Here is a 14,088-nt window from a genome sequence, read left to right on the forward strand (position 1 = left end):
GTTCTTTCGTCTGATCTGTCTATTGCAGGAGTAGAACCCTCGCCAGCTCCATTTTTGACAAACAGTTCAGAAACTTAATAATATTTGTTTCTATAAAACCACTGGTGCAAAAATACAGATACTGGTATTGCTGGAACAAAGCTGTAACAGCAAAGTTAGAGGGAATTTATGAAAACTTGAGCCACAGTGAGACAAAATGGAAGTACTTACCTGTCATGAATAGAGTTGATGAAGAGATTAACAAACCAACTGAGAGAATACTGGTACATGGGGTCAATGTTAGCGAGATCTGCAATACTAAAGAACAGCACTGATGAATGCTTTGCAATGGGTCTGTAGCCTTCTCGAGATTCTGCTATTTTTATTTCTGTTTTCTCAGCAACCTAAACAAAATGACAAATATAAAAGACTTACTTTTCATATTTCCTTTTCTACAATAAGAATTTATTAGTATATTTTAGTATTATTAAAAATAAACATACTGCACTTTATAAACACAGAGTGAGACACCTTCCATATTCCAAAATACTTATAGTGTCAGACTCTAATCCTCAAATGAGTCCTGCATAGGTGGAACCTTGCACCGTCACAAAAACGGCTTGACTTAATGATCTTCTGCCACAAAGCTCAGTGAAGGACTGAGATCTTGATAGTCAAGATCAAGATAAAACCAGGTACAACCATTCATGTTTGTTCCTATGTATCAGGTGTGTCAGACTTTACCTCTCTGGAAATAATTATTTAATGTCCGCAAATATGACTGGATTTCAAATTGCTCAGGTATAACAATTCCAGCTGGAGACATTTAACAAGATAGTTGCCTTATATAAAATATATAACATAGAATATGGGTCCTAAAAAGGGAAGGATTTAGGGATGCTAAAACCATCATCTGGTTAAATGAGAGCAGTTAATCATTTTACCTTAGGTCCTACTACCTGGCCCTGCCACAGCTGTGAGGCCCTGCCACGGCCATGGGGTCCTAAAACCTGGCCTACCAGCCCCTCTGCAGCAGGGGGTTGCTCTAGCCCAGTTCGACTGGCCACCATCAGAGTTCACTGGCCAGGGCCAGTTAACTGGTAAGCACGCCAGGAAGACTTATGCTTACCAGTATGCTTACAGGTTAACCGTTTAACATCCCTAGAAGGATTGTTTCTTACTTGTAAGTATATAGTAAAGTAGTAACATAGATAATAACAAACGGAAAATAAGGACAATAGCAGATAAACCGAATCCCTGAAAAGTCTGTTGTTGTGACGTTTGTGATAATATAATTCAAAGATGTCTTGTTCCCATCAATGCATACTTAATTCTCATTCGTATCAAAGAGAATTGTGTACATATATGGAAGGGAAGCTATTTTTCATGAATATACAGGTTGTATCTCCCTGAACTGGGACTCTCTGGTCCAGCAACATCCGTGGTCTCACAGGATCAGGGATGTTCCTGAACCAGAGTCCCAGGACCAGGAACCCACTGAGACTGGCATCTGGCAGTCCAGAAGATCGTTGGTGCTAGAAAGACATGTGTCCATGTCATTTGGCACTGAAAGCCATTTTGATCGAGTATCAGAGAGGTAGCTGAGTTACTCTGTATCTTCAAAAATAAAAAGAAGTCCTGTGGCACCTTATAGACTAACATATTTGGAGCATAAGCTTCTGACAAAGCAGGTCTTTGCCCACAGAAGCATATGCTCCAAAATTTCTGATAGTCTATAAGGTGCCGCAGGACTTGTTGATTTTGATCTAGTGTTTTTCCACAGGATGGGGTCGGGGGAGTTGGAGAACAAAGGGTTCCTGCCCAGGGAGAAAGTCTATTTAAGCAATTGGAATCTTTCAGCTCCTTTTTCTTCAGCCTGCTTTGGAATCTGCCTGACACATGCTAAGGAAAAACTGTGAAAGGCTGTTGACCCGAATGAGAGAAAAGAACTGCTCTGGTTTTACGATGTTACCTGACATGAGAACTGCTCTTTAGGGTAAGAATCTGTATGCCATAAATTTCTTAGGGAAGTTATGGGTTTTTTTTAATTTTAATTTGTAACTCACTTTGAGCTGTCTGTTTTTACTATTAACCACTTATGATGTCCTAAATGTAAGTATTATTATTCTAATTTCATGTGGGAAAATTAACACACAGACAGGTTGACACAGCACATGATTGGCTTTTGTTCATTTAAAAATCAGACCCTTACAACTATTTTAATATGGGACCATATCTGGAAGTCCTTACGTCTTAATCCTTATTCAGGCACTAGTGCCTTTAAAGATGGATGTTTTGCCGAAGTGAGAACTGATCTAACCATGAACAAGGATTTCAGCATTTGCTGAATAGTTTTTATTTTTCTTACAAATTGATCTTTTCCATTCACAAACATAGATTTTTTCTTCTAATTTACAGTCTTCCTGGCAGCAAATAAGCTTTTAGGTTCTGTATACAATAACCACTGGATTTGAAAACAAAATCTAAACATTCATAACCTGCTGTTTCTTTGTGATCTCATTAGACATTATTTTAGCAGAATCCAAGACCATGATAGCACTCTCATCTTCAAGAATGTTTCCTTCAGAAGACTGTAAGGTTTCTAAAATTTTCTTCTCAATTGACTTTAATTGCTTTTTATTAGCTGCTGACTGAAGGATGAGAGCATTCCTCTCCTCTTCTAATTCTGGTCTAAAAACCAAAACATAAACTGAAGTTTATTTTTTGTGCTACTATTGCTACTTATTCAGATTCCTGCATGTAGTTAATCCATATTTCTAACATTAATATTTACCGAAAGTAGATCACACTGTTCATGTTATATGATCATTTACTGTTAGTGTCACAGAAATCTTACCTTTTGATTTTTGTAGGTTTTTGTCAGAATCTTAGTATGCCTTTAACACTGTTTTCTACCACTGAGCTATACAGTTATATTGGAACAAAAATTGTGCCAATCCTCTCTATTCCATCAATTTTAACAAGACATTAGGCCAACACGTTCAACCTGGGTGCCTAAAGTTAAGCTCTTGAGGTCAGATTGTATGCTTACATTCAGAACTTTCACACTATTGTCAACAGGGTTGCACAGGGTTTCAGTCATCACATAATTTGTCCCCTAAATCCTGGGCTACATTCAGAACTCAATGACTGAAAATCAGACTAATTATTTAAGTGTCTACATATGGATTTATGTGCAGAACTTTAGGTTAGTTTTATGTTTGAAAATGTTTCCTTAAAATTTTATATCCAGACTTCTGAAAATGTCAGTTAATCCTAATTTCCAAAAACTGCACGTGTAACTCTTATTTCTGAGTAAATATTATACAGTTTGAACCTTTCTAAACCATGACTCCTCGTCCAGCAAGATCCATGGTCTGGAATCCTTGAGGACTGGAGCACTCATGGGCCGTGTCTACACTACCCAAAAACTTCAAAATGGCCATACAAATGGCCCTTTCGAAGTTTACTAATGAAGCGCTGAAATACATATTCAGTGCTTCATTGGCATGTAGGCAGCCGCGGCACTTCAAAATTGACGCGGCTCGCCCAGATGGGGCTCCCTTTCGAAAGGACCCCGCTTACTTCGAAGTCCCCTTATTCCCATCTGCTCATGGGAATAAGGGGACTTCGAAGTAGCCGGGGTCCTTTTGAAGAGGAGCCCCGTCTGGACGGGCCGCGCGGTGGTGATCCATGTCAATTTTGAAGTGCCGTGGCCGCTCTCATGCTAATGAAGCGCTGAATACGTATTTCAGCGCTTCATTAGTAAACTTCGACATGGCCATTTGCATGGCCATTTCGAAGTTTTTGGCTAGTGTAGACATAGCCATGGGGAGACACTGTATCAGCAGGACCACAGACATGGCCGGATCAGAGAACCCTGGTGGCAGGAAGCCTGATGGTAGGGAAACTATTGGCCAGGTGTGGAGCCCAATGCAGGGAGGCAGAGGATGAGGACAGGAGCTGGGGCAGGCCAAGAGCCTGGTGGCAGGTGGGCCAGCTGGAGGCTGGGAGTGGGGTTGGGCTGGAGGACCAGATGGGGCTGGGAGCACGGAGGCCAGGAGTGGAGCCAGGCTGGTGGCAGGGAGCCCATCTGGCACCAGGAACAGAGCCCAGCTGCGGCTAGGAGTGGGAGCTGGGAGCCCAACAACAGGAAACCTGATAGGGGCCAGGAGCGGGAGCCAGTGGCCAGAAGTGGAGTGAGAGCAGGAAAGAAAGGACGCTTGGGAGCTAGTGTTCCCTTCCCTGTGGAACATAGCACACAGGCCAGCAGCAGAGGGGATGGCTTTGCCCTCCCCTGGTCCAGCAAACTCCTGGTTTGGGACTAGTCAGGTATCAAGAGTGCCAGACAACGGAGATCCAACCTGTACAACCGATGTATGGCATGAGTTTGTGATGTAGAACTTACATTAAATGTATTAGCATATTTTAGCAAGTGAATATAGTACATTTGAGTGGCCAGTTCTGTGTTCATTTAAATGATCAGAAACCCAGGAAATCCTATGAAATCTGCCTCTATTTTCAGTTTCAAAAAGAACTAGAAACAGTTTCAGCACCACCAGGCTCTTCCTGCATAAAGAAGTAAAAATACTGTTTAACAATTCAATATCCACATTTGTGTGTACAAAATCAATGGGATGGATTGCCAGGAAGCCAGATGAGAAAAGTATAATCATGGCTGTTCAGTAATAATGTTAAATAGAAAAACATTTTTTTAATTCTCAGATGACTCACACATTATAGTCATGGACACAGTGGAGATATCTTAAATAAGATAGCTAGAATACCAGCATTCATATACTTGTTATGAAAAAGAATATTTAGAATCATTAACAATTGCCCAAATTTATTATGAACATTACTCCTATTTCCACTGTCTCCTGTTTAGAATATTTTATTTGCCTATATGCAATAAACAAACAGACACCTACCTCTCTTTTGCAACAACAATACCTAGTAGCTGGTCTTCGAGTCCCTCTGGTGTTATCATAAAGTTGAGTAAGGAAACTTTTGTAGCCAGTTCAGGCATATAATGTGGATTTCTTAATTTTGTTGTAATAAAAAATTTGAAATCACTGGAATACTCGATAACTGTCTCACCAAGCCTGATGCAATCCATACCCCCTAAAGTTCAGAAGAAAAATAATTGTGCCTGTGACTCCACTCTGTTAATAAATGCACATTTATTTTAATCATAAATACAGTGGATTACAGTGCTGTGTTATTATAATGGACCTGATCCTGACTCTTAACCCTCCCACTGTGTGTACACTGTTTCCTACTGTGAGTATCCAGTGACAGGGGCTGGATGATAAAAGGGAGTGCTCTCCAAAAGGGTTGGAGATCGAGAAGTGCACCTACCTTAACCTGAAAAGCAAAATAGAACAGGCAGTATCTTGAGGAGAATGTGAGCTTCTGAAAGGGTTGAAGTGTATGTGAGTGGACACCCAGATATCACAAGATAAACTCCCTCACACTAGAGGCAAGGTGGTAACAAGATGACCCACAATCCAGGGCACCCTAAGAAAACATCACTATTTAAAAGTTAATATTCACTTACCTCAATTATTTACACAAAATATTCTTTTGGTGATCAAGTAAAACCAAAAGTCTTATTAAGAGCAAATCAAGTAACATCAGATAGTAAAAGCTGGAAATAAGATGAATTCTGACCCCACAAAAGTCAATGTTACAATGACCACTCATTCCAGTGAAGCCACGATTTCAATCATAGCAGATAAAAATAATTGAGTGGGTCACACTTTCCTGCCCTTCCTTTACTGTGTACGAATGATAATGGAAAAGGTGCAGGTCTTTTGTGGTTGTATTCAAATTTCATATTATTTTTTCACAGTAACTGAAGCCAATTACAGTAGCCCCTGATTTATGTGAGGGTTGTGCTCCTGCACACCCTCACATAAATCAAATTTTGCGCAAGTGAGGGTGGGGAGCAGGGAACAAGGTGGCAGCCTGGATTCTGGGTCCCCTGGGCTTTTAGGAGCCTGGGGAAGCAGGGGAGAAGTTGTGTCCTAGCAGCTGTCTGCCTGCCTGGCTCCCCCAGCTGGAGGACTTCCACCCAGCTGGGGGAAGCCAGGGAGAAACTGCTCTGCTATGGCTGTCTGCCCGCCCAGCTCCCCCAGACAGCACAGTGGCTTATCCCCAGCTTGCCCCAGCTGAGAGAGCTGGGGGGCTGGTGTGGGAAGCCAGAGGCTGGAGTGGGGAGCTGTGCTCCTTTCGATTTGCACTTAACTTGTGTTAATGAGAGTTAAGCTCAAATCAAAATCACACTACCAGGGGTTTACTGTAATGTAGTAAACCAGATAGCAAGATCCATACATGGCATAACAAGCAAGCACATAATTTCGACTTTATCCCAAATTCTCCTATGTTTTTTTTTTACTACTGCCTGTCATGTTCTATATAATTTTAGATTATAAAATTTCTCTGGAAGTTCTTTTATTTGTCCATAAAATGTCACATGCATGTGTGGCTCTGTATAATTCACCACATATATGTGCCACCAGCATTGGTTGCAGCAAGCATACGGAATGAGGTGTTTGTGGCTCAATCAGCCTTTGGAGATACAAGAGACTGCTACAGCCCTAGTCTTCTCTAGTTACTCCCAGTCTGATCAGATCTTTCTAAAAGAGCAGTCTATTCTCATGGATAAACCATCTATTTTCTGTCTTCTACTCAAGTAGAGTTGGGATCCTTAAAAAGCTGCCACACGATCCAGACATATTCCTCTTATCCCTATGAAGGCTGCTCAAAGACACCTACATCTCCAAAAATCAGGATCCTTAGAGGAGGTGCTGTACACAGCTCCATCAGCAAGAGTTTTCTCTGGAGGAAAGTTCTGCATCCTTATCTCCAACAGCAGGTGTATTAGGAGAGAATCCAGTTCACAACCACCAGCTAGCTCTCTGTACTAGTAATAGTATTTTGTCCTGCTGTTACCTATTTTGAACACAGTTCCAACAGTTGATGCACACAGTACAGTTCTAAAACCTTAGCATGTGTAATATTTGGGATTTCTCAGGTCCGCTGAAATAAGTACTGGTCAAAAAAAGCAGACTCTTTGTACCATGACGAAATTTCAACACAATCTTTTTTCACTTAGTTCTGAATAAAGTTTTTGTTTCAATTTCTTTTTAGAAAACAAAACAAGAAAATTCTGTGTTGAGGGCCCTCTACCCACTCCTTTCCTCTCACTTATTTTCATCCCTTTTATCACTTAGGCTATGGTTACAGTATAGTGACCTGTTGACAGAAGGTACTGTTCGGTACTGTTGGAAGAGATTTCCCGACAAAACTTCTGTTAACACAGTGCAGCCACACACAAAAGCCAACTAGAAGAGCGCTCTGCTCTGTAGACAGAGTGGCCAGACCGCCTGGCCACTCTCTTGACACAACAGGCACCTGGAAGCACAGCCGACAGGGCTTCCTGTTGTCCTAGACGCCCTGTCTGTCAAGAAAAGGCTTTTTTTGTCTGCAGAACCTGTTGACAAATGGCGCTCTTCCTCATCTGGGAGAGGCAGAAGGTTGTCAGCAGAAGTGCCAACTTTTGTCGAGATGCTGTTGACAAATCCCATTTTGTGTGTGGATGCTCCACTAGTTTTGTTGACAAAACCTGGGTTTTGGCAGCAAAACTTGCTAGTGTAACCATAGCCTGAGAAAAGAAAGGATGCATTGTTTTGACAAAAGTAGATACACACCTTAAACCTGTATCTTTGCTTCATCATCAGCATCATATGACTTTGAGAAGATAATATTTACATGAAAAATTGCAACTTTTGCAAAATACCACGATAACTTTTCTTAATGTATGCAAAATATAATGCAATATATAATAAAGCATATTAAGTAAAAATATTCTAAACATAAGTTATCTACCTCTACACAGTCTATTATAGCACTTCAGAAAAACATAATTTGCATCAATGTGCATTTAATCTTTTAAGAGTCAAACCTACCATATATGAATCTATCAGCACTGCATAGTTAAGATTTCAAGTACAAATCCATGATGTGACATTTGTAAATGTTATTAAAAAGTAAAAATCGACTTAAGAAGGTTATCAAATTACCCTCCTCTGAACATAAGCAGCAAAAGTAAGGAAAGAAGAAACGTTAGCTGATATAACATCATTACATAAGCATTAATGTTTCTGGGCTCCCATATTTCTGGGCTCATAACTAATTTTCTTTGTACCTTGTTTGAAGGTTTGTCTAAGCAGCAGGGGTTCCAATGATGGGTCTAGTTCTTCACCAACATTTTCTAGAAGAAGTGGAGTTCCAAACTGAATGCAATTCTCCAAAGTTCTCATGTAGTCAGTATCAGTGAACTTGATAACACTTAACTGGTTTTCTTTCTCTGAGTTTTTTATCCATTTATTGGCTTGGCCCTGCGGGTCAATCATTAATGGCCTAGAATGTACAGTACAAAGATCTTGCTCAGTACCTGCATGGACTTTTGTATATTTGAAATGATTTCTACTAATGTCTATTGGGGAAAAAAGTAACACCAAGCTTTTTATTTTAAGGGATGAGCATCCAATGGCTGAGTATTTACAGCCACAATTTGAACAAAAATATCAAAATTCTTTTAAAAGCCAAGAAAATTGTGCTTATGATTACCTTTAAAAATACAGGTCAGAATTCAGCACTTGTTTTTACAGCTTCATTGTACTTCTCCTTTGGAATTCTGATTTTTTTAGAACTTTTATAATCTGTGAGTTTTGCAATAGTTTTTGTTTTTTACAATAATTACCAGTAATTTGAAACTACTAGCACTTATACCTTAAGTGGGGGACAATTTTTGTCAATGGAGCTATACTCACTGGCGCTAACTGATGGTGCATGCTGCCATTTTTGCAGGCCTGAGGGGTGGGCTGGGGGGAAGCAGGAAATTGAAAGCTTTTAGCACAAAAGTTTTTAGGAGGTATGCTTAGTGCACCCATAGGTAGGCTGTCTGAACTACAATGGAGGATCACTGAAGAGATATAAATAGTATCTGAGTGTCTTTTTAACTCTAGGCAACATTCAAGTTCCAAAACAGAAAAACAGAATACTATTATTTCACTTAGTAACGTTTTTCTAACTGAGATTCACCCCTGTTCAGAGCACCACCCAATGCATTCACAGAATTTAAGTGGGGTTTACATCCTCAAACTAAAGATTAAATCAGATTTTGATAAAATTCTCAGAAGTGAACTTCCTCCAATATATGACTCTCAAAAATGTACCATGTGAACCAAAAGAGCAAAGATGAAGTTGACTGTGGTAGCAACAGGACCTTGAAATGTAAGGATAATCTGACTCAAAGTTTCTGTATATTGTGGTTTACATATTTAATGGCTCACACAAAAATATTTATGAAAACTGTTCTCAAAATATCCTTCTGCCTTTTATATGTTTTTACACTTCAAAAAAAGTCTTATACCAATTTATGCTATTTGTCAATGGTTTTGTAATGTGAAGTCATTTGTATACAATATGAACTTTGGAAAATAGCAGATAATCAAGAAGTAAGATTAATCACAAACCAAAATTCAACAGCTACTTATAAGGATAACAAATTATCTGTATTATTGTGGAAGTAAAGCTTTCAGCCACTGGAAACAGTGGGCCTGATAGCGTGAGGAACAAAGTCCTCTCGAGTTCATTTGAATGGCTTGAGAGGGGAAAGTATGTAACACCTTTATGGGATCAGTCATGCTATTTCTAGTGTACAAACCAAATTTAATTTAATCTGAAATCACATTTTGTTTTAGAAAATTATTAGCTTCTTTGTTACCTACCAACGCCTGGAGTTGTCAACAATCACACCATTGTCGACTGAAAAGTTATCTGTTGGTAATCCAGCAATATTCCAGGCTCTGATTTTTATTGGGTCACCAAGGGTCTTACTCAAAGAGAAGTTCTCAGAACAAGGGATATTTTTCTCCTACAAGAAAAGAAAAGTGTTCTTTATTTCTTTAAATTTGTTACAATATTGCTTTAGTTAAAAATATTACTTTGTTCGTAATTTACTTTAAAAACTGGCTTTTGATTAAGGATAGAAAATCATAGGGAAAATCAGTCTTGAAGAAAATTGAAAGATTTCTCGCACTTTTTTTTTTTTTGGTAACTCCTCAATTTTTGCTGAGATTTTGTGGAATTCTCCTCAAGATTTTTTTCCACCAGTACTGAAGATATTCTTTTATACACTTTTGTAATATAGTTTGTGATAATGTACACAATGCAGCATAGTGGGAAAAACAGAGATATCTAAAAATCTTGAAATTGTAAGTAATTTTCCAAACTTTTGTTTATTTGTCCAGTATTCACATTTTGAATTCACTGAATTCAGTAAATTACTCCAAATTTACAAAAATGTAAATCAGCAAAATTTAGACCAATGACTTAAATAGGAGTTTTTACTGAGTAAACACCAAATTAAAAATTAGAAATTTCAGGATTTGGTCCACAGATTGTAAAGCACCTTAGAATGAAAGGTATTATATAAATATAAGATAACCTTTCTAACCTTGCACAACTTGCTCCAGTCTTTAGTACACTCTTGTCGAAAGGCACTAGTGAAAGCACCCAGATAAGCTATCACTCCAGCTGATATCAGAACATCTCCAGTCAAATTATCATATGTATTTTGAAGATCATTTGCAGCATTACACCATCTACAGGTAAACAAATAAACCACATGAAAGAATTAAAACCTCTGTATGGTAGCATTAAGAGAGTACATCATCAACATAAGAAGTGTTTTCCCTTTTAGTTAGAGGTGAATGGCAAAGGAGTGATTAAAACATGGTGTTTGTGACCTTGAATATTAGTTTGAAGACTGCCTCCAAAATTGTTAAAGTATTTTGGTGAGCATTTTTTACAACACAATATTGGGTCCTTCTCACAATCTTTGGAGAACCCGCCCTAGTCTCCAGTGAGGATACAGGGATGCAAACGTTTAAGGCTCAAAGAACTAAATCTCAGGTTTTGTCTCCACTTTTGGATGTTTGTTTGAGTGAGCACTTGTATTTGCTTTTGACCTTGATTTTTCTCCACCCAGTCCTCCAATCAGCTTCTCTGCTCTTTCTAGTTTCTTAGCACACAGATCCACTTGAAATTCCAGACGAGCCTTTTCTTCAGTTTTCTCAACAAAGGTTTGTTGCAATTTTGCCAAATGGTTCTCCACTGCTGCAAGTTCAGCTCTCTTCTGATTCAGTAATGCCATGGTTTCTGCTAAAGATTGCTGGGCCTCACCCAGACGGGCTTTCTTAGGAGCAACCACCTATTCAATTACAATTAAAGAAGGGATGTTAAATTCATATATTACACGTTTACTGCTACATACAGCACTTTATACAACACTTTGGATCACTATTCCAAGGGAAGGAAGAGAATATTTTGTCATATAAATATTTGAGAAGAAGCCATAGTAATAAATAGGGAAGTGCATCCTAAATATAATAAATGCATTCTCCTTTTTGAGAATAAAGCTTAGCAAGCATAGCTAATTAACTATGTATATTCAATCTAAATTCTAAATTAAAATAAAACAGGCTCAAAACATTATTGCATTAAATTTATAAATGAAGTTGTATTACTGAGGTAACAAATACCCTGTATTGATACTTGCAATAAACTTGAGCCCAAAATTGGACACGTTATATTGTTATAGCAGCAATGCAAGTACCATTGACAACAACTGCTGTGAGATAGACCAGGATTAAAGCAGGCAGAATTTTTTCTCTAATTTAAAAATTAAAACAAAAAAACCCAGAAGAACAATATATAAGTCCTCAAAACAATATCGGTCCAAAGTACCATCCATTGGCTAAAAATATTACTTGATTTATAGTTTTAATTTCAACAACCATGTACGGATGGCAATTTAGATTATACTGTTTGAAGGAAAAAAGGACAAATATTTAGCCATTTTCTGGAAGAATTAATATACTTCTTTTTTATGTAAAAATGTGTGTACCCTATGGTAGAAAGTCCTCAAATATTTAATTTTTTGGATTTGTCCATATGACAAAGTATCTTGCAGGGACTTGCTGTCTCCATTCAACAATCCCTTTATCTTGAGTCTCAAAACATTTAATTAACTACACTCCACATGGCTCTCATGGATCACAATTGTAGATGTCCTCTTTTATTGTATAAGCAGAAAATAAAAGTATTATTATAGTTTTAGACAGACTTTATAATACTTCATTTAATCTGTATGTTGCTTCAATAAAACATATCTTCATTAAATCTGACAATTATTTTCATCCTCACAAATAGTCTGCACAAGATTAATTTATTCAGTCTTCTGCAAACATTCTAAATAGCTTAGTCTTTTAGTCCTCATGTATATGTAGCTTTCACTAAAATTTGTGGGAATTTCAGGACTGGGATCAAAATCAAAACGCACCTTAGCAACTCTGTCATACACTTCCATAGCCATAATCCATTTACACAAACCCTCTGCTGCTGAGGATGCTTTAGCTACCTTAGGTGGATCAAACTCTGGATTAGTCAGATATTCAGAACGAATCTTCTGCATGACAGCCACCTACATAATAAAAACATTACGGACACAGGAAAATTTTACTCATCTAAGGGCAAGTTTTGCTACTTTTACTCATGGCTGAACAGTACCTTAACTATACAAGTTGCTCAATATAAATCACTAAGGAATTACGCAATATGGGCAAGTGTGCCTAAATCCATCTCTAAATTATTGATCTGTTTTTCTCAATGTCTATGTTTTATCATATGATTACCAACCTTTGAGTCCTTCTTCAAATCTTATTTTAAGTTGCTCCTCCTCCTGAAATAAATGCACTCCCTTTCCTTTTTTTATACTTTTCCTTAGAATTTATTTACTTACATATTTCTGAGGTGGCAAAATCTAGGTACAGAACTTGTGATTAAACAGCTAGCAGGCAGCAGTATGGGCACACCATTCAGGGCTCCTATTAGCCGTGTCTACAAGTGCACGCTACTTCGAAGTAGCGGCACTAACTTCGAAATAGCGCCCGTCACGGCTACACGCGCCGGGTGCTATTTCGAAGTTAACTTCGACGTTAGGCAGCGAGACGTCGAAGTTGCTAACCCCATGAGGGGATAGGAATAGCGCCCTACTTCGACGTTCATCGTCGAAGTAGGGACCGTGTAGTCGTTGCGCGTCCCGCAACTTCGAAATAGCGGGGTCCGCCATGGCGGCCATCAGCTGAGGGGTTGAGAGATGCTCTCTCTCCAGCCCCTGCGGGGCTCTATGGTCACCATGGGCAGCAGCCCTTAGCCCAGAGCTTCTGGCTGCTGCTGTGGCAGCTGGGGATCCATGCTGCAGGCACAGGGTCTGCAACCAGTTGTAGGCTCTGTGTATCTTGTGTTGTTTAGTGAAACTGTGTCTGGGAGGGGCCCTTTAAGGGAGCGGCTTGCTGTTGAGTCCGCCCTGTGACCCTGTCTGCAGCGGTGCCTGGCACCCTTATTTCGATGTGTGCTACTTTGGCGTGTAGACGTTCCCTCGCAGCGCCTATTTCGATGTGGTGCCGCGCAACGTCGAAGTTGAACATCGACGTTGCCAGCCCTGGAGGACGCGTAGACGTTACTCATCGAAATAGCCTATTTCGATGTTGGCTTCACGTGTAGACGTAGCCATTGAGAGATAACTCTAAGGCTGCATTTACACTATGAGATAAATTCGAATTTAACGCAATTAGCTCGATATTATCAGGTGATTGTCTTCACCGAAAATACCATTAGCTCGATTCAGGGGGCACTAATATCAAGATTACAAAACTGCAGTTACCTGATGGGTGTAGCATCAAGCTCGAATTCAGAAGTTCAGTTAAAAGCCAATGTGGAAGCTCCATGTCCTAAAATTGAATTTATTAGCCTCCAGAGATGTCCTCTACCTATTCCACAAAGCTATGCGTGCTGCACCTGGCTCCTAGTTCCTGCCAATAGCGGGAACTGGGAAACTGACCAGGGTGCTGCACTCCTCTGGCAGGAGCCAGGCATCCTGCCACTGGGCTGCTTGAGTTGCACGGGGCCAGATACTCATAGGCAGGCACTCACCTCACAGGCACCCTTGGCCACCTGTGACTAGGCACCCCCAGT

The 14,088-nt window shown here is 39.4% G+C and overlaps 1 protein-coding gene across 1 annotated transcript in view; it reads right to left on the reverse strand.

The window, feature by feature from the left end:
* Window positions 1–14,088, reverse strand: part of DNAH12 (dynein axonemal heavy chain 12) — a 150,842-nt gene that overhangs the window by 34,453 nt on the left and 102,301 nt on the right. Inside the window, exons 54-61 of the mRNA XM_075005777.1 lie at window positions 12,395–12,535; window positions 11,022–11,263; window positions 10,508–10,655; window positions 9,780–9,925; window positions 8,192–8,406; window positions 4,911–5,103; window positions 2,478–2,670; window positions 211–383 (exon numbers count right to left, since the gene is read on the reverse strand). Coding sequence (XP_074861878.1) covers window positions 211–383; window positions 2,478–2,670; window positions 4,911–5,103; window positions 8,192–8,406; window positions 9,780–9,925; window positions 10,508–10,655; window positions 11,022–11,263; window positions 12,395–12,535 — 1,451 coding nt within the window. The remainder of the gene's footprint in view (window positions 1–210; window positions 384–2,477; window positions 2,671–4,910; window positions 5,104–8,191; window positions 8,407–9,779; window positions 9,926–10,507; window positions 10,656–11,021; window positions 11,264–12,394; window positions 12,536–14,088) is intronic.

This window comes from Carettochelys insculpta, chromosome 11, assembly GCF_033958435.1.
Source record: "Carettochelys insculpta isolate YL-2023 chromosome 11, ASM3395843v1, whole genome shotgun sequence".
Classification (NCBI taxonomy): domain Eukaryota; kingdom Metazoa; phylum Chordata; order Testudines; family Carettochelyidae; genus Carettochelys; species Carettochelys insculpta.